The 24,946-nt window shown below is 51.4% G+C and overlaps 1 protein-coding gene across 4 annotated transcripts in view; it reads left to right on the forward strand.

The window, feature by feature from the left end:
* Positions 1-24,946, forward strand: part of TMEM132B (transmembrane protein 132B) — a 292,208-nt gene that overhangs the window by 261,571 nt on the left and 5,691 nt on the right. For 3 of the 4 annotated variants that reach the window (XM_072952906.1, XM_072952907.1, XM_072952908.1), the window contains 2 exons: positions 1,643-1,786; positions 22,475-22,680. In XM_072952906.1, the coding sequence (XP_072809007.1) occupies positions 1,643-1,786; positions 22,475-22,680 (350 nt within the window). Of the gene's footprint in view, positions 1-1,642; positions 1,787-11,072; positions 11,221-22,474; positions 22,681-24,946 lie in introns of those variants that run through there. The other variant, XM_031670140.2, reaches the window with a different exon arrangement.

The raw sequence follows: 24,946 nt of genomic DNA on the forward strand, positions 1-24,946 counted from the left end.
CCAGTCCCAGAGCACATGCCTGGGACCTCTCTTCTGCACTGCTTCTCACATGCCAGATACCCTCCTAGGCCCTCTGGGTGCAGTGGAGGTCAGAACCACGATGGCTCAGACCCTTGGGGAGTTTACAATTTAATGAGTAGCCAGAGATTAAAACGAAAACACAAAATAAATAGTGGCCATTTGTGGTCATTACCAGGCAGGACATACCAGGTGCAATGCGAGAGAACAAGTCAGTGCTCACCGCACATGTGGGCAGGCAGGAAAGTCCTGTGTCTCCGAAGACGTGGACATTCATGCTGGGTTCTGAAGGGTGGAAGGGACAGGGAGGCGTGTCTTGGGTAGAGAGCTCTGCGTGTGTTAGAGCAGAAGGCGCACATGAGATTCACTGTGGGAAGAACAGAAAAGACCTCTTGAGGCTTGTCTGTGGTGAGGGACAGTGGGCAGGCGGCAGGAAGGAGCTAGAGCGGTGGGTGAGGGTGCGCTCCCTCCCCGGGGGTGAGTTTGGACTTCATCTCAAGAACAGTGGGATGCTTGCAGAGAGTTTAATCTAGGGGAGAAAGCATCTGAATTACGTTGAAATAAAAAAAATTACCTCCGACTGCTGTGGGGAGAGTGGACGCAGGGAGGTCAGTGAGGTCACTGTTGTCCAGGTGGGAGGACACTCCTCGCGGAGGGACTGGTCCTGGGGACGGCAAGTGTTTGGCCGACGGGAGCTCAGTCCGGAAGACAGCACCTCAGGAATTCTGAGAGGTCGGCAGAGGAGCGGCGAGATTAACAACACGTCCGGCTAACGTGCGCTGGGTTTGGCGGGAGGTCTCCGGAGTGTGCGGGGGAAGAGGGTGCCGGTGGTCAGCTCAGGGGTGTGAGGTGTATAGTCCGCAGCTGTCTTTCCTAATTTGAAAATAAAGCGAAGGCCTGAAAACAGGCCGTCGTTTGCCACGTGAACCTCGAGCTGAGATCTGGCAAATATCGAGAAGAACTCTTGCGCTGCGTGTGAGGCGTGTCTGTAGGACACAGCTCCTTAAACTGCAGAACGAGAACTGAGGTCGGAGGCGCCCGAGGGCGAGGCCCCGGGGCTCCGGGCCGAGGTCGGAGGCGCCTGATGGCCAGTCCCCGGGGCTCCGGGCTGAGGTCGGAGGCGCCTGATGGCCAGTCCCCGGGGCTTCGGGCCGAGGTCGGAGGCGCCTGATGGCGAGGCCCCCGGGGCTCCGGGCCGAGGTCGGAGGCGCCTGATGGCGAGGCCCCGGGGCTCCGGGCCGAGGTCGGAGGCGCCTGATGGCCAGTCCCCGGGGCTCCGGGCTGAGGTCGGAGGCGCCTGATGGCGAGACCCCCGGGGCTCCGGGCCGAGGTCGGAGGCGCCCGATGGCGAGACCCCCGGGGCTCCGGGCCGAGGTCGGGTTGGCCCGATGGCGAGGCCCCCGGGGCTCCGGGCCGAGGTCGGGTTGGCCCGATGGCGAGGCCCCCGGGGCTCCGGGCCGAGGTCGGAGGCGCCTGATGGCGAGGCCCCCGGGGCTCCGGGCCGAGGTCGGAGGCGGCCCGAGGGCGAGGCCCCGGGGCTCCGGCCCGAGGGTGAGCCCCCCCCCCCACCCCGGGGCTCCGGCCGCGCCCGGGGCTCACGCGCGCCCCCTTCTCCCCCGCGCAGGACGCGGAGCTGCTGAACACGGCCATCCTCACCGGAAAAGCGGTCTCGGTGCCCGTGAAGGTGGTGGCGGTGCAGGAGGACGGCGCCGTGGTGGACGTGTCGGAGGCTGTGGAGTGCAGGTCCGCGGACGAAGACGTCGTCAAGGTACCGCGGGCTCGACGCCCAGACCCCCGCGCCCGGGCCGCTCCTGCCCCTCCCTCCGCCGTCCCGGGCGTCCCGGGCCCGAGGGGCGGAGGCGGGAGGACCCCGGGGAGGGAGTGCGCGCTGGGGCGGGGGGCGGGGGGTCTCCGGGACCAGAGGAGGCTGCTGGGCCCGCTGCTTCCCTCCCCGGGATGCGCCCCGCCTCGATCTCCAGCAGAAGTCACCCTGGTCTCCTCCTTTGGCGCAGCGGACAGTGCTTACCCCATTTTAGCAGTCTACGTGCCAACTTCCCGTGCCAAGTAGTGTAGCTTACTCAGTACATTTTCTTTAAATGCCTCACTTTCTCAACCTTAAATACTAATTTAGTCTCATTAGGAGACAATAAGATCCGTGAGCTTGATGTACTAATCTTTCTTTTTTTCTTTTACTGAGATATAGTCAATTTACAATTTCGTGTTAGTCTCTGATGCACAGCATGCTGATTTAGTTATACACATACATGTATATTTTCTTTTTCATCTTCTTTTTCAGTATAGGTTACTACAAGATATTGGATAGAGTTCCCTGTGCTAGACCTGATTGTTTACTTTGTTTTATTTTGTTTGGGGGGTGGTAATTAGATTTGTTTGTTTGTTTATTAATGGAGGTGCTGGGGATTGAACTCAGGACTTTGTGCGTGGTAAGCAAGCAGACTACCACTGAGCTATACCCTCCCCCTTGTTTATCTATTTTATGTATAGTAGTTAGTACAATTTTTCTGCATATACATTAAAATAAATGCCTATCAGAATTTTTTAAAGTTCATCCATGTGTCCCCTAACGTCACACGTGGGACACAGCTCACCGTTTGGGAAATCTGGTCAGGGGACATTTCTCCTGTGTTCTTTGTTCTAATTAGCTGGATTTATGACTCTAAATTCAGCCAGGAACCAGCCCATGAATCTTTTTTTAAAGTGTTCTTTGCAGGGGTCTGTTTGAATCACCGAATTTAGAATTTCTGACTATTTTTTTCTTGGCAGAGAACTCAGAGAGGAAGGACAGAAATCTTTAGAACTAGCCTTTCTCCTTTACGTTGCTAGGAGGGTCCCCAGGTCCTCTTCATTCATTAGACAACACAACACAGTAACCCAATACAGCACAAAACTACAGCAACGCTGAGGTCCGGCCGTCCATCCTTACGATCTGCCAGCTCCTGTTCAGAGGTTAAGTGAAACGAGGGCCCCAGCTGAAGGCCTCTGTGGTGGACAGAAGGGGCCGCCGTGTCTCCCCCAGGGTGGAGGAGATCTGGGAGGGGCTGCCTCCTTCTTTCAGTGGCCTGCAGGGGGCGGTGCCTGCAGCCAGAGGTGGTTTTGTTAGAGAAGAGTTGATGTGTCTGTGAGCCCTAATTAAAAAAAGAAATGAGTCCTCAGGAACCCAGATTCGGTGCAGCCTGCCTCCTGGGCTGGGGGTACCCGTTGTACCCCTGGAGACAGCAGGTGGACAAGCTTCAGATACACGCGGCCTTTCCCCGGGGCTCTGGGCAGGCCTTGTGCTCGGTGGGCAGGTTTGATGAAACAAGTCCAACGCCTTCTGCATTCTGAGCCTGGAAAGATCGGAGCCAAGTCATCCAAACTCATCTGCACAGAATGAACAATATTGATCCATTGCCCTTGGTTGCCTTTGACAAAGCACGTTTCGCATCATCCCCATGGAGGTGGCATCCGTGCGCTGATGCTGTCATGGGCTCACACAGGTGGCCCCCCTCTGCAGTTCCCTCAGCCTGTTCCCTCCTGGGAGCCTGGTGTGGAGCCCCCCCCAGGGTGGGGTCCCCACTCCCCTGCCCTGGAGGGCTCTGCCCTGCAGAGGCGAGTCCGCACTCCTGAATTCCACTGTTGCCTTATACTTGGTTGTCTCCCCTTCCCAAAATAGACCAAAAAAATCCTCTGCCCAGCCTGATAGAGAAATTGCTTTGGAAGACAGTCATTGTTTGGCTCAACTATCACTTCTGTAGCCACGTGAAGATGGGGCTTTCTTCTCGCAAATTACGGCCTGATCTTTAGAGGAACAAACCAGAGCACGCAGATCTCCATGCTCAGAGCTGCTTTAAGACTTTTCAAGGGGTCTCTCCCCGGGCTCTGCAAATCCTGGGGCCTGGCTCAGCCGGAGGGGATCCACGAAATGGCTGTGATGGATGCAGCACAGCTTTTGTGCTAATATCTGTCGTCATTTTTGCCACAGCTCTAAGACGTAGGGTGTCGTCTGCGGAGCTGTGTGCTGGCCCCAGCAGCCTCCCAGGGGCATCCCAAGCAGGCGGATGGTCCTCAGCACCCCGGGGAGAGCCGCTCCTTGGTCTGTGGAGCTGTCACCCAGGCACCGCTTCACAGGGCAGAAAGCACCATGTGGCTCCCCAGGGAGGGTCTGGCAGGGTTACTCAATGGTGTTCATGCGATGGAAGTTCTGAGCGTGTAGGTAAGGGAGACAGCATGGATTTAGGAAGGTGTAAATTGTGGTGATACACCAATTGGCGCCTCTGATTTGGGACTACATGACTTTGGCGGGACTGGATCTGAGGACACAAACGATTTGGAGAGACTGGGACCTTGGCAGGGTTGGGAGGGATAAATGTCTCATCTTAAGTCCACAGCTACTTCTATGTTAAGAAAAGCACAAGTAGAAGATGCATATTAATTGCATGTTTGTGTGCATGCGTGTGCATGTGTGCGCACAAGAAACCTTGGCAGTTTGCTCACAGTGAGATCTAATGGACCAACTTTTTTTTTATTGAAGTATAGTTGATTTACAGTATTATATTAGTCTCAGCTGTACAGCAGATTGATTCAGTATTTTTACAGATTATCCGCCACTGAAAGTTACTATAAGATAATGGCTATGATTCCCCCAGAACCACCTGTTATAAGAGGCTGACACAGCTTGATATGGCTTCTGTTGGTATTAATGGGTGTGTCACAGAGGTCACATGCAGGCAGAATGCAGACTGCATCTGGTTTGGAGGGGTGTGTGTGTATGTGTGTGTCTGTGCAAGTGTGCGTGTGTGTGTTTATTTAATTTGCTGCCATCCTGTAAAAATTGGCAAGTCACATGGAAATCCGGATTTCCAGCTTCTTATGAAATTCACAGGGTCACGTGGCTCTCGCCCGTGTTGCTTCCTGTGACTGGAGGACGCCCCTGTGCATGAGGCCTGTGCCCTCCTGGTCACCACGGTCGCCACCACTCCCTCTCGTCTCCCACGTGGGGGCTGGGGGACACTTGTGACTCCTTGTCACACTTGTGCTGCTGGTTCTCTGATGGCAGATTTCAGAGGAAAGTGAGCTGTTCCTTGTGTATACGTCACAGAGGGTAGATCTCCCTTGTGACTCTGATGGAGCATGCTGTGACTTTCTGGGCATAAGAGGGATGCTGGAAATTGGATTGTGTTCTGTCAGAGACGGTCTAGGGGGCTGCAGGCCCTTGAAATCAAACCACAGGAGCAATGATTGAAGGAAGTGTGAGTGTTTAGACTGCGGATGAGAAGAAAGGACCCAGGGAGAGGTGACGAGGGAGGGAGACGTGACAGCTCCTTTCAGGTCTTTCAAGGGCCATCCTCTGGGACACGGAGCCGACTGGCGCTATTTAGAGTCCAGCAGGGAACGACGCTCGCTCAATATAAAGAAAAATAACGCAGAGGGAGTGAGTTTGGGGGTGAGCTTTCGGGCAGCAGTTATCAGTTCAAATCCCAGCTCCACCTTCCTCGCTGTTTGACCTTGGACAAATTAGTCAACACCTCTGAGCCCAGCGGCCTCATCTGCAAAATGAGGGTGACAATGAGCCAGCGGAAATGCACCTTCTGTAGGGACTGGTTCTTAAAGGGTATGAGGCAGAACTCTCAATAATTACAGAAATCCTTGAAAATCCTTTAGGGACTCCCTGGGTTCAAAAAGTTCAAAAGATAGTCGATATTAAAAGAAAAAAATTCTTCTTACATTTGAGCAGTGGCCAGGTTTCTGGGGCATTAGAGGGCAAGGTTTAATTTTATGGGAATATTGAAGGGAGTCTAGATAAGCTATTTGGAAGAGTTGAAAATAAGATACATTTCCCTCGTTTTTTAATTCTTTCATGTCTTCTGAAGGCAGTGTTATCAGATGGCAATTTTAAGTTATTCTAAGCACATACAGTTGAATTATTGTTTGTGAAATCTGTGTATGATAACATCCCAACATGGAGCTTTGGGGGTGATTAAATAAATGTTTTTATCGAAAGGGAGTCATATGATGTTTGATCTGTGATGTATCAGTAAATGTCACATTGGTATCGCTCCCCCTGCATCCATCTATTTATATATCAACATCCTTATTCATGTCTGTATATTTTAACCTTACTGGATTGTAAGGCCTACAGTGTCTGACTTTGTTTTAATAACTCTTTCGTCCCAAGTCCTAAGCAGTGTCTGGAACCCAGCGGGGGCTCAGTAAATATTTGTTGGGCATTTTAATGAACAAACGAACGAACGAACGAGCCAGAGCTCCTCCAAGATTGAACAAGGTGTTCCTAGTGAATTTCCTGAATTTGGAAATCTTCAAAGAGACTCTGAAGGTCTTCTGTAGTCAAAGGGACTTGTCATTGGCAGGGACTTGGACCGGATCCTGTGATCCAAGCCTTCTTCTGCTCTCACGGGGAGGTTTTTATTCCACAAATACTTACTAATCGTCAACTTGGCAGCCACAAAGGCGGAGTGCGTATGAATTCTGTCTTCAGGCACTGAGCAAATGCGTATTCATAGCTAACATTTGTCGAAAACTTATTAAGCAACAGGTAGTATTTAACTGTCCTATTATAATAAGGACATTCGAAATACTAACCAGTATCTTATGCCCAACAAGCCTGTGAGGGAGGTGATACAGCTGTTCCAAGTTTATCCGTGAGGAAACAGCACGCAGACGGGTGAAGTCACTCCCTCGAGCGGTGGATGCAGGGGTCAGTGTTCCCACCCCGGCGGGCTGGCTCCCAGCGCGACCTGTGTGTGTCTTGAATTTGTCACCCTCTGAGGTTGTCTGGGCCGCGGGGAGCACGCTGGTGAGCTAGCAGCCAAGTATCACCCCTGCGGCTTTCCTATCAGGGAGCCCATTGGTGGCAGACTTTTTCTGCATTTGCTAAAGACTTTTGTTTTCACCCTCATCGCCCGGAAGGTGCGGGTTTCAGTTTCCTCTTGCTGCTCTAACAAATGAACGTGAGCTGAGCAGCTGATGACAAGTGTGTTATCTTCTGGTGCCCCAGGCCAGGAGTCTGAAGTGGGTTGTCTGGCTGTGTTGCTCCTAGGGGGTCCAGGGGAGAATCTGTTTCTTTGCCTTTTCCAGCTTCTGCATTTCTCGGCTGTGACCCCTCCTCCATCTGCAAAGTCGGCATCATAGCATCTTCAAATCTCTCCTTCTCTCTCCGACCTCTAGATCCGCCTTCACCTCTGTTTCTCTGACTCTGACCCTTGGCCCCACCTGGATATCCCAGGCTAATCCTTTCATCTCAAGACCCTTATCTCAAGTGCATCTACGGAGTCCCTCTCCCACACACTTGGTTTCTTAGAGCTGCCACAGTAAGTCCCTACAAATTCAGTGGTTTAATGTTTTTTATTTTTTTTAATTGGAGGTGCTGGGGGTCGAGCCCAGGACCCCTTGCATGCTAAGCACGCGCTCTACCACTGAGCCATGCCCTCCCCGCAAATGGCTCAAAACAATGGAAATGTATTTCCACGCTGGTCTGGAGGCCGGAAGTCTGCAGTCAAGTTGTTTCTGCAGGGCTGCATTCCCTTCAGGAGCCCTCGGGGTGGTGTCTCCTGGCCTCTTCCAGCTTGCGGTGGCTCCGAGTGTTTCCCGGCTTGTGGCCGCGTCCCTCCAGTCTCTGCCTCCATCTGCACGTGGTCTTGAGTCTCTGTGCAGCCTTATGCTCCTATAAGGGCCCTTGTCACTGGATTTAGGGGCCACTCCATTTCAGAATGGCCTTGTCTCAAGAATGTTAATTACAATCTGCAAAGACCCCGTTTCCAAGTAAGGTTACGTTCACCGGTGCCGGGGGCTAGAACTTGGATGTATTATCTGGGGTCCATAATTCCACCCGCAGCACCATGGAAAGTGACATATTCGGGGGTTCTGGGGATGAGGATCTCGACACCTCGGGGGGGGGGTCTTTAAGCTTCCGGCAACAACACACTGCTTTTTATCTGCTACATTTCTTGAAAGGTTTTCAGAGGAAGGAAGAAAAAGGCTATTACCATGTTGTAATTATGGTTTAATCTTCGAATGCCTATCTCCCTGACTAAGTGAAGGCCTCCTGTTTTTATGTGTCGGTAACTGTATTGTCTGTCGGTGAGCTGTGGTCTCCAGAAACGCAGAGGCCGGCACACGTCATCGGCAGGGCATGAGCTCGCTCACGCTTGGAGCGAAGTAAATGTAGACTCACACTGAGCTTGAAGGCGGCGCCCTCCAACTTTCGGCTGCAATAATTAAGCTTCCAGCCTTCTGGTAGCAGCTGGACTTGCAATAATGAGATGCTAAAGGCCTCATAAAAGGATATTAACATTTTAAAGCCTTCTCTGCCCCAGAAAAGGTCCTGATTTCCAGGCTTGGTCCGTGAAGGTCAAGGGTGGGCAGTGCACATACTGTCAGAAGACACATCAGGTTTTTGCTGCTTGCGGTATATGGGGAGCTGGTCACTAACTGGAGCCCGATGCCACCTCTGGAGGACACCAGCAGCTTCGATACGGCAGCTGCCTTTCCTGCTGAAGGCTGTGTGCCCCAGTTTTCCTTAAGTGGTTGGATTTATAAAGGGGATAAGGTGGAAGGTGGCTGTGTCCTGAACATGGTCCTTAGAAGAGGCATGTTTGAGCTGAGGTCTCTGAGCAAGAGACGTCACTATTCAGGTGGAGGGGACCGGGCAGGTGTGGTGGGAAGTGGGATCTGACAGGCCCACAAGGAACTCCTGCATCGGGGAGCTTTGTTTCGTTTTGGTTGCAAGTAATAGCAACGCAAATCCAACTGCCTTAAGCCAACGCAGGGGAGATGAGCAACTAGAAGAGCCAGGGTGACTTCAGGCAAAGCTGGATCCAGGGGCGCTCCTGGACTTGTTTTCTCTGCCTTCCTCTCGTGTGGTTTTGCGCATCTTTCCCCTGTGCTCGTGCTGTTTCCTGTCCTCCCTCCCTCCCCGGCTCCCTGCACCCGGAGGAGCCCTAGTTGTCATCTGGTCTCAGCTCAGGGGCCCCTGCTCTGTGCAGACACCTCCTTCCTGCCGCTCTGCACCCCCAGGGGTCCTCACTTCTGTGCTTCTGTCCCCCGTGTAGATGCAGGTATTAGGGGCTCAGCGCGTTGTGTGTCCCCATGCTGGCGGCAGGTTTGCCCCTTAAGGACAGGCCCGGGCCTCCCTTCTCCTCCTGTCCGCAGGGTCTGTTGGAAGGAGCAGTAAGAACAGCCGCACACACGGCGACACCAGGCCAGGCTCTGCTCCGCTTGCTTCAAACACACCGCAGCACCCAGCCCGCCAGCGCCCCTGCGCAGCGGGCACCAGCATTATCCCCATTTTACAGCCCGGGAAGCTGAGGCCCCGAGGGGTTTAAGCGTCTGGACTTGGTGAGTTTTGAATCAGCATTAGTCTGCTACATGTCCAAATTCATAGGGCAAACAGCCCCTTCCTGTTTCTTCTCTCAGTCAAGGACAGATGTTTCCAAAAATCCAGATTTTTGTGTCAGATTTTTGACTTTGCGACGTTGGCAAGCCATCCGGTTGACAGAGATGCGGAGATGCGTTTCGCCCGGGGCTGTCCGTCTGACCTTCTCCGTCTGTCGTGCTCTGAGGCAGCAGGCAAACCTGACGTGAGGTGACCCAGTCGCAGGCGAGGTGGCGTGAGGACCTGGGGGGCCCCACCGAGTTGACGAAGTCGGTTCAGAGCAGTCCATCGGCGCTGACGTGTCTCGGGAGCGCCCTGGTCGGCCGTGGGCCCCGCGGGCCCCCAGGGGACCGCTCACACGGCCCTGATTTTACCGGAAGGAGACGGAGAGGGGTCCTGAGGAGGCTTACGCCCCTTTCCCTCTGTCTCGGCGACGCTTGGCAATCATTCCTGCAGAAACCAGTGATCTTCCATTTCTGGGCGCGACCCTCTTCCCCTCGCCCCTCCCCGGGGGCCGGGCAGCTGAGGACATGCGTCAGGCCGCGGGGACGTGGCTGCCCAGTCCGCCCTTCTCTCTGCAGGTGACGGGGCTTCCACTGTCCCGTCCTCAGTGGAGACGTGTCGCGTGTTTCCTGTTGGCCGGAGGGCGGACACTGCCGCTTCCCCGTCCTCCAGCTCCCCTCAGCATCACTGCGGTGTCAGTATTAACTCCATCCTTTGTCCCCCACCTTCAGCATCGCTAATTAAGAACTAACACAGTGGAGTTGTTTTTGCCTAAAGCGGGGAAGTCTTGGAACGAGCCGGGGGAGCCCTGCAGCCCCCACCCCAGCCTCGGTCCCTTGGGAAGCAGAGCCCCGGGCTCCCTCCTCCCTGTCTCCGGCCGCCTCCCACCTGCTCCCCTCCGTCTGGCCCTGCTCAGGCCTCGGTCGGGGGTGTCCTGGAGACTCGGGTCTGTGAGTGTGTGCCGGGCATCAGGCAGGGTCCGCTGCGGCCCCTGTGCCGGCGTCTCCTGGAGACACATGTATTTAGTGTCCAGTGGGAGGGAAGAGGGCCCTCATTGATGTTTTGGACCTTGGCTCACAATTTAAACCCCATGCAGCTTTGATGGTGGACAGAAGATATCAGCTTCATATTCAAATTCACTGAGTTTCCCAAAGAAACTCAAATCATTTAGACAAACGGTAGAAGTTAACGGACCACTTAACTGTCAGCTCTAGATACAGGTAGGAATGGATTTAGGTACAAAGGTAGGGCGTCAGGGCGGCTGCACCCTCCACCATTTTTCTTTGTAACAGCTTCACAGAGGTGTAACTGCCACACCGTCACCGACACACATTTAAAGTATAAATTTGATGTACCAAGCTGTACACCACCCAAACCAAGATCGTGAGCCCATCCTTGACCCCAAAGCTTTCTTCACGTCTCTGGGTCCCCCTCCCTCCTGTCCCTCTGCTCTTGTCCCCAGGCAAACAGTCATCTTCTCTCCGTCCCTGAAGAGTAACCTTCATCTTCTAGAGTTCTATAGAAGTGGAATCCTGTAACCCGTGTTCTCTTCTTCTGTCTGGCTTCCTTTCATCTGGCGTGATGATTCTGTGGTCCCCGCGTTGTTCTGTGGAACAACAGTTCATTCACTTTTCTTGTTACGCAGTTATCCCGTGGTGCGGATACGCCGCAGCGACGCGCCTGCTCATGGGCCCTTGGGCTGTTTCTGATTTTTGGCTCTTACGGCTAATGCTGTTATCAACAGTCACCTACGTTTTTGTCTGCACATAGTGTTCATCCTTCTAGGGGCAGAAAAGCTGAGTCATATGGTAAGTGTATGTTGAACTTTAAAAAAAAAAGTAATTAAAAACATTTTTTAAAGTTTAAATGTATATTAAAACATTTTTTTTAAACGGAGATACTGGGGATTGAACCCAGGACCTCATGCCTGCTAAGCATGTGCTCCACCACTGAGCTTTTTAAGAAACGCCCAACTGTTTTCTGAAGTGGTTGCACCATCATGCATTCCTGTCATCGGGGTTCCATCGGCACCGTGTCCTTGCCAGCACTCGGCTGGTGTGGTCACCCTGTTTTAATTGTAGCCATTCTGTTAGGCATGGACAGGTATGCCAGTTTGGTTTCAATCTGCCTTTCCCTGAAGTTGAATGATGATAAACACCTCTTCATGTGCTCTTCGCCATCCACACATCCCTGGCGAGGTGGCTGTTCAGATTTTTGCCCATTTTTTAATTGAGTGTTGTTGTTGTGTGTTGTTTTTTTTTTTTACGATGGGGTTTTGAGAGTTCTTTTTCTGGTTACAAGCCCTTTATCAGAAATATGATTTGAAACTATTTTCTTCCAGCTTGTGGTTTGTCTTTCCATGCCCTGAAGAGCCTTCTGAAGAGCAGGAGTTTTTCACTTTGATGAGGTCCAATTTATCAAATTTTTTTTTTTACAGATCATACTTTTGCTATTTTAGCCAAGAAACAATTGCCTAACCCAAGTTCAAAAGTTTTCTCATGTATCTTCTTCTAAAAGTTTTATGGTTTTTAGCTCTTACATTTAGGTCTATGATCTGTTCTGAGTTAATTTTTGTGTGTGGTGTGAGATAAGGGTCTAAATTTATCTGCTTTGCCCGTGAATATCCAGTTTTCCCAGCACCATTTGTTGAAAAGACCGTGTTTCCCCCATTGAATTTTCTTGGCATCCTTTTCAAACGTTAATTGACTGAAAGTGTGAGGGTTAGTTTCTGCATTCTCAGCTCTGTTCCAGTGATCTACGTGTCTCTCCTAAAACAGCACCACATCTCCTTGATTGCCAGAGCTTTGCTGTAAGTTTGTTATTGAGATGTGTGATTCCTCAAGCTTGGTTTTTTTTTCATTATTATTATTATTATTAATTTTTTGTGACAATTCTGGGTCAGCGTGTCAGTTTCTGCTAGAAAAACAGCTGAGTAGGTCCACAGAGGGAGAAACCAGGGCCAGTGCCTGGAAGACCAGAACTTAAACAGTAAGTTTTAACATCTCCTAGAATGTCTGTCCTGGGAGGGACAGGGGATTGTGTCACGGAAGAGGGGGAGGCTTTGGAGTTTGATGGACGTGGATTCCAATCCTGCCTGAGCCCCCACTCCCTGGGAGGGTCTTGGGAAATTAGCTTTTGAAAATGAGCCTCAGAGACTGACTTTGTATGTGAAAATAACCAGAATTTATTGAGCAACTATTGTGTGTGTTAGGGACCAAAGTGCTTCACGCGTATCAAGTCATGGAATGCTCCTAACAGCCCCTCCAGCCCTGGCTGTTTTAATCCACATTTTACCGATAAGAAGATTGATGCACTGGACAGCTAGCTATTGTCGTCGAAATGAAGGTCGCCCAGTTGTAAGTGCCAGGGCTGGCTTTGACCTCGGGCAGCCTGACTCTGAGTCTGGGCTCTGTGCCCCTCCTTTACAGAGAGCACCCCGCTTTCACAGTGACCCTGGCCGCACAGGAGTAGTCAGAGTGAAGTAAGATTTCAGGGGTAGACCTCTCCCCCTCCCCTCCCCCCGCCTCTGGGATTATCTGTACATTGGCTTATTTTATGCATCTCCTGAGATTAAGATTATCCTCCAAAGATAGACTGTATCTTCTCTTTCCCTTAAACCTTTCACATGCCTGGAGGGAAATTCAGTCATGTTAGGAACTGGTGAACGTTAAAAGAAATCCCACAAAGGAGAGCTGAACCTGACTACTTCTTCAGCCACGAGTTACTTAGATGAGAGACGTGGTGGTCGCAGGTGAGAGACGTCTTCTGAGAATCTCATCCATTTCCCCCTGAAGACGCATGAGCAGCTTTATTGGTAAAGATTGCTAGGCTGATACAGACGTTCGGAAAGGGATGTTGCCTGTAGCAGCTGGTGGAAGTATAAATTCTGTCTCCGCTGAAAGCAATGGAACAAGATTTTTCCTGGAACGGATTACGGAGCCACCTTTTAGACAAATGGGCTCTTAGCTCTTCCAATACAGTGCCAAGAGGGGTGGGCTTCCCGCGGTAAACCAGCACTCACAGTCGCACACTCGGAGTGCCCGTGCTTTACCGACTGCGTCTTCTAATCTGCTCTGGGTTAACTTGCCGTGGAAGCATTTCAGGTTTCACTTGAAATGCCACTAAGAGGAAAATCTCAGGCTTCAAAGCGCTTCTTTTGCCTTCCTCCCTGCAGCGCTTGGATTAACCTTAAAGGGCCCCTTTCTGAATGTTTAAGATATTTTTGACCACTTCTAAAGCTCAGTTTAACAAGCTCTTTTTAAAAATTAAAGGCCTCAGCCCAAGCGACTTCCCTAACAGAGTCATCTTTTAATGCTCCGGACAGCTGAGCGGTTTCCACCATCAAGGGTTCCAACCGTGCCACTCCCCAGGGAATGTGCCCAGAGAGATGAATTATTTATCAGTGAGTTCCTGACGTCCCTTGTGTCGGACACGTAATACATATTGGGGTTACGGGCCCAGCTGTACGAAGAGCAGTCGGCGGCCATGTGCTGAGACCATCCGTGTGTCTGAAGGCCACTCGTGGGAACGGTGGGTTTCCACGTGTCTTTCTTGACAGCCTCCTTGAGTGACCAAGCAACACTGAGAATCTTGAAGGATTTTCCAGCTCCGACACCAGTGCTTGCACTGTGGCTCGGGGTGGTCCAGGACATGGGGCAAAAGGATTTTGGTTTTGTAAATATGACATAAATAGTATGGAATAAACAGCGCATGTGACTGGACACCGCTCCGGAGCACCTGCCAGTCCAGGCATCACCAGTCGATCCCAGCACTCCCTCCCGCTCCAGCCCGGATTCCTTCTCCAGCAGAGGTCCCTTCCTTGAGCAGCCAGTGTGAAGTGCTTTGCGTTGGCAAGTGAGCCGGGCCCATTTCCCCCTTCTGGCAGAGCCTGTGGGAAACTAGCAAACGTTGTAATAACAGTGGAAGAGCACGATGCTAATGAGGCCATGGTATGGACCTCAAAGTTTGAGGTATTTTGGGGGGAAAAAACCCAAAACATAGCACTTCTATGCTGAGGCACAGGCATCAAATCCTGCATATCAGGATGTTCTGAGGCCTAAAGTCATAAAATGACAGGCCTTGAGGCAAATAGGGCCCCAAGACGTGCTCTGTTTGGCCAGTCAAGTACTTTTAAAATGCATCTGGAGATGCCAACATTTGAAAATTAGCAGATTTCACCCGAATTCTGCATTTCCCGTTTCTCTTGCAACATCAGACGCGCTCTGAAGACAGCCCTGCCATGTCCACGTGGTAGCCGTGGGCTCGGGGAGTAGCAGCTGTCCCCTTTGAGCAGGGTCTGGGGTGCTTCCTCAAGTTTGCCGCAGTCCCCAAGTTCCCTGTCATTCACAGCAGACCCCCCCTGCGTCATTTGTGTCACCTCCCTGCGCCGGAAGGGACTTGATCATTGAGTCAACTCCCAGCAGCAGCTCCTGAAGCTCTGTCCCAGGCCAGTGGTGCTGAAAAAAAAAGAACCGTGTGAATTATCTGGGTAAACTGAATCCTATCACAAATGTATTAGACACGTTAGCTGCATTAAGTGAGAGATATCAGAACAGTACATTAGACGCAATTATTTTGTTTGCTAACCCAGAGGTTTTTTTTCACCAGGCAGAGCCATTTAATGTAAGAACCGCTATACGTTCCCTGTGGGGGCTACTTCTCAGGCTGTTCAGGCTGGAATTTTGACATCCAGGGTTCCGATGAGCCCACGCCACGCTGGCAAGGACCCAGAGCTGGTCAAGGAAGGGGGTGGGTTCCAGGAGCTCCTTGCTGTGCCTCAGCCCTTCCGCTGTGACCGGCTCAGCCTGGCTGGGCTCCGGCTTGCCAATCCGCTGATCATTCCCGGGAAATCTTCACCGGGAGGGAGAGTTTGGACGCCCAGCCTTCTCTTGGCAGCACTGAGAGCATCTTGTCTCTGCCAGGTCCTCTCAGCGTGGGCCTTCCAGCCGCCGTCTTTTCTCCCTTCTGGTTTTGGAGGGGCTGGTGGTGAGGTCATCCTTTGCATTTTCTCTCTCCCCTTCCCCTGGAGCCTCAGGCAGAAAAAAACTCTCAGCTGCCGGTTTTTATATCTTGCGCTCACAATTCACCGCATTCTTTGCTAGGAAAGTTTCCTTTCTCAGGGAAATTTTCAGAAGTACTTTCAAAATAAGTTTGGAAAACGCAAACCCTGCAGAGTTCTCTTTCCCCTGAGAATATGCTTATCCTGCCAAAATGCCTTTCTTTTATGTGCCTAATTTATGTGCAGACCCCTCGCACCTAAGCCTGTGACTTTAGCATCTGTGCCAACAGAGCCTCATTAACAGCCCTTCTCTCCGCCAGGCTCAGAGCCTGCAGCCAGAGCTGGTGCGGGAAGCCGGGCAGCACCACATGCCAGGCCTTCACCAGATAAACAGCCCTTAATCCCTTCTGGGGCCCCGTCGGTTGAATATGAAACGCTTGGATCTTTTCCTAAACCAACAGGCGTCGGTGGCGCTTTAAAAAAATCTTCCCATGTCAAGGGATGAAAAGCTAAAACGGAAACATTCCCCGGATAAGTGTGTGTGCTCCACTTTACAGCCGGCCGGCATCTGGGGCCTCCTTTGCTGGGGTGGTTTTGGAAGCATTGGTCTGTAAAGGTGGGCTCAAACCGTGCTGAATGTGATTTGGACGGGGATGTTTCTCCTAGTGGAAAAGGGCCAGAATTTTGTTACATGTCCATGGAGGCGGCCCAAGAGGCGGATGCGGCCGTTGTCCGTGCTCGGCTCTGCGCCGGTTAATGAGCGGGAGATGAGGTCCAATGGCGGGGGCGGGGGTCTGCTGTGAAGGGATGTCCTGGGCATCTCAGATTCAGGTGAGCAGTAGCCCCTTCTCCTCCTCCTCCTCCTCCTTCCTTCTCCCTCCTTCTCCTTCCTTGTCCTCCTTCCTCCTCCTCCTTCCTCCTCCTCCCTCTTCCTTCTCCCTCCTCCCTCTTCCTCTTCCCTCCTCCCCCTTCTCCTCCTCCTCTTTCCTCCTCCTTCCTCCTCCTCCTCTTTCCTCCTCCTCCTTCCTCCTTCTCTCCTCTTGCTTCTCCTCCTCCTCCTTCTCCTTCTCCTCCTTCCTTCCTCCTCCTCCTCTTCCTTCCTCCTTCTTCCTCCTCCTCCTTCCCAATGTTCCATTAGTTTCTGGTGTTCAGCGTTCAGTCACACACATATATATTCTTTGTCATTATAGGTTATTACAAGGTATTGAATATAGTTTCCTGTGCTTTAGAGAAGGACCTTGTTGTTTATCTTTTATACACAGTAATGTGTACCTGCTGATCCCAAACTCCTAATTTAGCCCTTCCCTCCCTTGCCCACCCTGGAAACCATAGTTTGTTTTCTGCGTCTGTGAATCTATTTCTGTTTTGTAAATAAGTTCATTTGTGCCATTTTGGATACCCTCCGGTTCGCAGCTGCGCAGTCAGAGCCTGGAGATGGGGAGAGGCTAATTCAGGCACGTTGAGGATAAGAGTTTGCGTGAGGACCCGGGTTATGGAAGCTGCTGCTTCCAGCTCCCTCCCCCAGACTTGAGGACTAATGATCAAGCCAGTCTCTAAACTAACCCATACCTCACGTTTAACGACACAAAGCACATCAGTGGTTGCCTGGGGGCCGGGGGCAGAGGGAGCAATGGACCAGAAAGGTACACAAGGATCTTCAGGGACGATGGGTGTGTCCTGTGTCTGAGTGTGGTCGTGGCTTCACGGTGTACAAACGCACCATCCAGCATCCAGCTGTGCCCTTCAAGTGGGTACGGTGCATTGGACATAAATGACACCTCTGTGGGGTTCACAGAAAATCCCAGTGTGTGTATGTAGGTCCTGCCTTTCCCAGTCAGGCCCTCCTCTGTGGGCTGCATTGAAGGTGAACCACCCGGTGCGGCGGAGCCCCCCGATTCAGAGGGCCTGAGTGCGAATCCCTGCTCCGCCCTCACCAGCTGTGACCCCTGGATGAGCTGCCTCTCCGGGGCCTCAGTTTCCCTGTCTACAGTCTAGGGACAAAACTCTTGGCAAGCAGAGTATTTGGAGGACTTAATGGCTATTGTTCTATGTAAAGTTTTATAAACGATGCATTCAACACATGATCATTATTATTCCTTTTTGTATTTCTTGGAGATGTAAAAACTCAAGGTAAAATAAATATTTTTGTGTATCTACTGCTCCTCGGACACAACGCACTTGCTAAATTCGGTGATAATTACAAAATGTTTGATTTGATGACAGTTGAATATGCAAAGTTTTTTCCTTTGCAGAGCTGCCTTTTGCCTGTCTCGATATAGAATTCAGCATCTATTACGAATTCGTGAGGAACACGCTTTGATTGTGTAGCTTTTTCCCCGTTACACAAATCTCTTCAGTCTTCGGAGACACACAGACACACACGACGTATGGTTATAAAATTAGAATTAGTGTGTCCTTATAACGTTAACGCCGTCACTTTCCACTAAATATTGTATCATGATTATTTTTCCCTTTTCTTAAATTTTATCTACATGTGTTCTGTGATTGATAGCGTTTCATCTGTCTGCACTGTTGTTATTGAGCTGGGCGTTCAGTACAGAAAATGTTTTCATTATAAACGACACTGCAGAAGCCGCCTTTCATTTTTATTCACCTTAATAAACACCATTTACACTTAAACTGCTCTTACCAAGTTGTCAGGGAGCAGCTAGGCTGCCGGCCATGGTCATTTTGATGTAGCTTTTTTTTTCTTTCTAATGCATTTCTCAAGGTGGGGGGGGGGGGAGGGTCAGGAGGGAAGCCTTACGAAGCACGAAGTGTGGGAGCTTCCTATCAGTGCAGACAGATCCATCAGAAGTGTGGCAGACTCGGGGGTCTGGCAGCAGTGGTACCCAGACTCAATTCTTGCTTCTTTCCTCCAGAGAAAATGAAGCAAATGATGAATCTTACAAGATCCCCAAAGGAAACATGTTTCCATGGGGAGCCCCCTGTCTGCCTCTAATGCTCTCAAGTCATGTGGCTGCAAAAGTGTGATTTGACAGTAAAACCATTAACCTCTACAGGCAGCCTCCTGCAGGTGCTCACAGATGAACGTGGCGTCTCCCATCTCCATGGTCCTGTCCTCAGCTCTTCTTATCTTAGGATTCACAGCAGTTGTTGTTCCATGTTCCTTTGGGGGCTCAGAGAGCCCTGAAGGTAACTTTTTTATTTTTAATGGAGATCCTGGGGGCTGAACCCAGGACCTCGTGCACGTTATGCATGCACTGAAGGTATCTTTTGGACGAGTGGTGGGAACCTGCCTCTGATCCTTACCTTGCAGTGCCCACCTGTCCCCGCCCCCAACACACATGCCCTCACCGTGTGACATGACTCAGAGATCTCAGTTCCTAGCCAAAAGGCCAGATTTGCCACTGGGACTCCAGATCGATGAGTCCTTTGACCTCAAACTTCCTTAGCATTTGGACTATGTTTCTTCCAGTGTCTCCTCTCTTGATATCCTTAACATGGTAACCTTGTCTCAGCTGCCTCCTCCCCCTTCTCGCCCAGGCACAGTCTAACTGATGCAGTGTAAGCCCTGCGATGTGAGCAATGTAACAGTGTAAGTCACATCCTGTCAATAACAAATGCTGTAAATACAGTGCACCTTGTCGCGCACACGGTGTATCGGGAAGAGAACAGTGCGATATAGATGGAGAGCGACCAGGAGAGGGAGCGGCTTCCAGGTTTAAATTAGAAAGGACTCACGCAGTCCCTTGAGGAGTGGCATTTGAGCCGAGTTCCTATATAAGTTATGCCACTTTTGGTGGCAAGTAACAAAACACTGTGGACCAGATTGGCTTTGACAACACAGAGAGGAAAACACCTGGTGAGAAGCTGGAAAGTCAGGTGGTCCCGGGTGGGCTGGTCACTGAGGATGTGGTTCCTTCCGTCTCCCTGTTCCTCCCTGCTCGCGGTGTCAGTCGGGTCGTTGGCCAGCCCCCTAGGGCTCCAAGATCGCTGCTCTAGCCCCTTCTGTCACCCCCAGAGTGACAGCACCCAGCAGGAGGGGGAGGCACACTCCTTGTGCAGCTCAGAGCCGGGAGACCCTTTCTGGAATCCCCAGGGGATGCCTCACACCTGATTGGCCACAGAATTGTGTCACGTGTCCGTCCCTAAGCCAGTCCCTGGCAAGGAGAAGGGGGTTCTAATGACTGGCTGGACAGGAACGAGGAAGATGTGCAGGTGGGTGTGTGGGGCAGAGGGGCTGGTGTGTGGCTGGGTGGCCAGCAGACGGCGGTACCTGCCTTGGACCCGGCCGACAAGCAGATGTCAGTCACGGGAAGATCACGGTGAGGTCTCTGGATGGGGATAAGCTTAGGAGAGCTCAAGGGAGAGCAACCCGGGAGGAGGGAGCCTGTGCGGGGGGCAGGGCGGTGGTGCAAAAAAATGATCCTGGAGGAGGAGCCCGTCCAGGTTCTGGGGCCTCGCGAGCTGTGGCCGGGAGTTTGGACTTTGTCCCGTGTGCCGCGGGCAATCCCTGGAGGGCGCTGGCATGAGCAGGCAGCGGGGAGAGCCCTGGGCGCGGCATCAGCGGTCCTGGGGGCTGACCGGCGTTGTCACACACACCGGTAAAGCCCCGGGCAAGTGGCACTCCCTTCCTCTGCACGGATTCAGGCCAGAGAAAATGAGGATCGTGACGCCTGCCCCACAGTTATTGTGGGAGCCACACATCAAGGCGGGGGAGGGCATTGCAGGCGGTGAGCTCCTGTACGAATTAGAGGTGCTTACTGCAGTCGGTTCTCATTATTTACAGCCGTTCCGTTACATAAAGTCACTGCAGACACTGAACAGGCAAACACTGAGCCATTCCTTCTAGAGGAGATAAACACACACACACGCACACGTGCACACGTCTCATATAGATGATAACAACCCTGCAGGCTCAGGACAGCTGTGGTCTACACTGTAGGAGGTGGGATGGGGAAAGTTCTAGCAGCGGGTGGTGCCCACCCGAGCCGGGAGACGGTGAGGGCAGAACGGCCCACTGCACCCATCGCAGCGTTCTTGGCGGTAAGCAGCCGGGTTCTCTTGACAAAGGTCTGCATGTGGCCACAGAGACCAGGAGTGTTCAGGGGTCTTACCGGATGTCTCCCAGGGCAGTGCTCTGGAAGGAAGGCAGGGTTTCTCTAGAACGGGTCTCCCACCCCCTTCCACGTACCTAAGGGAGGGCGGCTGGGTTCGGCATTGCCTCAGCATCCCAGGGTTTTAAAAGAAGGACACAGTCCCCCATTCCGTTTCCTGCCGTAGTTGAGAATCTCATTCCAATTGCCCTCTTTGTGATCCTGGGCACAATAATGCAGGTTTACGTCCCTCAGACATGCCCTGAAAGACACGCTGACTTGCCTGGTTCATTGATTTTTCCTCCCTTCATGAAGTGAAGCAGACGAAGAGAGGGATGGGTGAAGCCGATCCTTTCAGGCTTTGAAAAGTTACTGACGTGCCCGGTTTCAGCTCCCGCGGAGGTTTCGGTGGGGGAGACACATGAGCTGCCGCTTTACACACACCTGCGGGCACACTTGCTGCTCAGAGCAGGAGAGCCTGGAAGGCGGGGGCCCTTGGACAGGGTGGGCAAGCGGGGCCCCAGATGGACTCAGCCTGGTGCACAGTGACCTTCCAGCACCCCCGTCGTTGCTCTGTGGCCCAGGCTTGTCGAGTGTGTCCCTGGGGCTTCAGCCCATCTTCCCGTAAGCGGCCTTGGTTAATTATGCTGAAAGGTTCCCGAAGATGGCGGTGACACTGTGAGGTGGAAGTGACAAGGACCTGTGTCCGCGATGCCGGTGCAGGGGGACGTTCAAGCATCACGTTAGTGACTCTCTCCCCGGTCCTTGATTTCACTCTGCAGTGAACCGGGTTCATCTTTTCCTTCTCACGGGAGCAAGTTCATCTTCGTGCCCTTCTGGGGTGGGGAGGGGACGTGGTGATAATTTGTCGCAAGCCACACGGAGGTTTGGCCTTTGAGTTTGGGTGCTGGCACTGCTGGCAGCGCTCTGAGCCGTCCGTTGGCCCGGCCACGTCGAGAGGGCGCTCGGACACGTGCGTCCGGGGCTTGGAGGGGAGGTCTGGGCTGCAGGTGAGGAAGAGAAGGTCACGAGCGAGCCCTCATTTGTGGCTTGGAGAACGGGCTGCCTGGTGGCACTCTGGGCGAGTTGGGGGATCCTGTATCCCCACGTGGCACCCCTAAAAGCAGCTGAGCCAGTTGCATCAAATTGCTCGCCTCAGATTCATCTGTAAAATGCGAAGTGTGGGGCCCTGGCAGTTTTGTGACTCTCTGCTGAATTGAGTGTTGGTTTTGTGTCTTCTGCACCGAAAGCGACCTTTGCTGCCTCCACCCCCTCCCCACCCAGACACGTAAATGATGTTCCCCTGAGGGCCTGGGAGAGAAAGTCATCAATTTTCTTTGCTTTTTCGGAAGATGTGAGATGAAATGGGGGCTTCGTGATCTAATACCTAACCTGCTGGTGCACGCACATTCAAAGGGTGCCCCCACGTGCTGGGTCAAAAGTCCATAACAAAATGCCACATCCTCACCTCCGTTCTGCAAAATTATAGAGTCACGGGGCAAAAAGAATTATATCCACGTTTCTAGTGCATTTCATGAGAATCTTCCTACAAGGATTTTAATCTAGTGCCAAGCTCTCTTAACATCTCAAATAAAGTGCTGTTTTAGTAACATATGGGTACCTTTTACGCATCTTCAAATGAGGTGCAAGAGTGAAATATGTTGCACCTGGGGTCTGATTAATGGTGGTTTGAGTACGTAAAGAAGGTGGAGGTAAAGGGGAAAAAAAGCACAGAAAAGACAGCAAAGGTTATGTAACTCCATTAAATTATGTTTATGGTTTCACTTGTCAGTCTTTCATAACACAAAGCGGTTTTCCCGAAGTCTGTTTATCAGTATTTGTCACTGATCAGTGCCTACAAATTGCCTTCTGTTCAAGTCACGTTCTCCTGGCTGTCCTGGGGGCTCATCACTCAGGGCTGCCGTCGCACATGAGCTTGCGCCGTCGGGGTTTGCCCGTGTTTTCCTGCTGATGCATCTGGAGGTTCTAACCCCTCCCCCGAAGGTCTCCGACGACTGCGCTTCCATCTTCGTGAACGGGAAGGAGATGAAGGGCAGGGTGGACACGATCGTGAACTTCACCCACCAGCACTTCACCTCCCAGCTGGAGGTCACCGTCTGGGCGCCCAGACTGCCCCTGCAGGTGGAGATCTCAGACACGGAGCTGAGCCAGGTCAAAGGATGGAGGGTCCCGGTGGCCGCCAGCAAAAGGTGAGGAACCGAGGCGGGGGGCGACTGCCCCAGGGAAGCTGCGTCCACCGGGGGGCAGTGAGGGACTGGGTTCAGGTGGCTCTGACTCGGGCACTTACTTTGACATGCAGAAATTACAAGTGGGCTAAGAGTCTACCGCTGAGAATAGCCACTAGCCTCAATAAAATGATGCAGCGTCCAGGAAGCACCTGGCTCGAGGCTTGGCATGTAAGGAATAGCTTTTTTTTTTTTTAAACTACTTCCTTATTATCCTTGTCCATTCCCAATTTCCTACTTTGTAGATGTCAGCCACCATCTATGGGGGTCAGGGCAATGGCTAAGCTGCGGGCTATGGAATAAGGCCACTGAGTTTTCACCCTGGCTTTCCCACATGTAGCTGTGTGACCTTGGACAAGTTACTTAGCCTCTCTGTTCCTGTTTCTCCATCTGTCAGTCGGCCGTGACGATGTTACTGAGTAGCGTTGTCCTAAGAATTCAGTGAAAGGATACAGAACTCTAAAGATGTTACCCCTTCAAAGAGTCCCATCTCCTGGTGGGTCAGTCAAACGCTAATCGGATGCTGCTGTGACAGGATTTTCCGGGGACCATTAAAATTCTAAATTCGTCCACCTTAAAATAAGGAGATTATTTAGGTGGGCCTGACGCATCACTGGAGTCCTTTGAAAGCAGAAAGTTTTGTCTAACTGGTGAATGGCATCCCCCAGTATGACACTTTTAAAAATGGACGTGTTTTTTATTCAGCGTAATTCCTTTGCGATCCAGCTGAGATGTTGCCTGTTTCTACTGTCCGTTTATTTATTTCGCTGAGTGTGTCCCATGGTGGGTTTATCAGTTTGCTTAATCATTCATCCACCGAAGGACGCTCGTGTTGTGTCCAGTGTGGGGCTGTTTCGGAGAGAGCTGCCCTGACGCTTGTGTATGAGTTTCCTCATGAACGTACAGTTTTCATTTTTCTGAGGAAGCTGTCCAAGAGGGCAGTGGTTGGGTCACGTGGGAAGGGCATCTTTAGCTTTAGAAGAAACTGCCAAACTGGTTTCCAGGGAGGCTGTTCCATTTTTACATCCCCACCAGCGATGGGGCGGGCATCCAGTTACTCCACATCCTTACCAGCACCTTAAAAGGTTACAGAGAGCGGGGCACCATTTATGACAGGATATAAAACGGAGAGCAGGTCAGTGGTTGCCATGAGTTACGGATGGTGTACAGGTGGGAAGTGCCCAGGACGCCCCCGTGGAGATGGACTAGTTCTTTATCTGAGTTACAGGTTTGGCTACGTGAAATGTGATAAAATTGCATAGAACTACACACACACACACGCAAATGAATATTCATTAAATTGTTGACATCTGAACAAGCTCTGCCTTGTACTGATGTCAGTTTCCTGTCGGTATTGTACTATGGGTATGTCAGAATGTTACCTGGGGGGTGCTGGGTAAAGAATATACAGGACCTTCTTATCCAATTTTATAAACTTTCAGTGAATTTATTATGCTTTCAAAATTTAAAGTTTTTTTTAAAAACACAATGGTTTATTAATATGGTATTTCTAAAACTTTATTCACTCACCACTTTTATCATACTATGGCTGAGTACCACCTCTCACGTACTTAATTTGGTTCTTTTTTCAGTTTTATTCATTTATTTAAGGGGAACTTCACATCACCATCAAAAATAGCCAACTAGTAAACGTTTATGCAAAGAAAACAAAATATTGTTACTAAATTCCGAGTAGGTACAGTCGTTTGTCTGAATTCGGCTTTATTAACTGGTAGGGACTAGCAGGTGTCGGAGAGCCAGTGAAGACGGCCTGGCACCGAACAGAGACGTTCTCTGTGATATAATGGAGGACTGGAAAATGAAATGGGACTCACATTTCAGCATGCCAGTCAGTGCTTTTAGTGCGTGTCTCCTTGCCACCTAAAATCAACTCACTCACCAGCAAGGATATTTACCCCTCACTTTGGGAAACCCGTATTGCTAGGTGCTGGTGAAATCTTTTCCTATCACTAATAATCGAAACTCATTGAATTTTTTGCATTTTAGTGAGTGTTGAGGGAGAGAAAGTCTCATTTCTTTGACCAGTCAAGGCTGAGTTAAACTCAGACTCTAAGCAGGCTTCCCCCCACGTGGTGACTTACTTTTCCTGTGTCGCTAACAGAAGACGGTAGAAACGGTGAGAGCTGGTTTTAGTCTCCTAGCCTGGAGGGTTAGCCTTTCAGGGAGCAGGAATAACGTATTTTTAAGAAAGTAGGTTTCAGAAGTGACG

The sequence above is a fragment of the Vicugna pacos genome, chromosome 32, assembly GCF_048564905.1.
Source record: "Vicugna pacos chromosome 32, VicPac4, whole genome shotgun sequence".
In the NCBI taxonomy this organism is placed as follows: Eukaryota; Metazoa; Chordata; class Mammalia; order Artiodactyla; family Camelidae; genus Vicugna; species Vicugna pacos.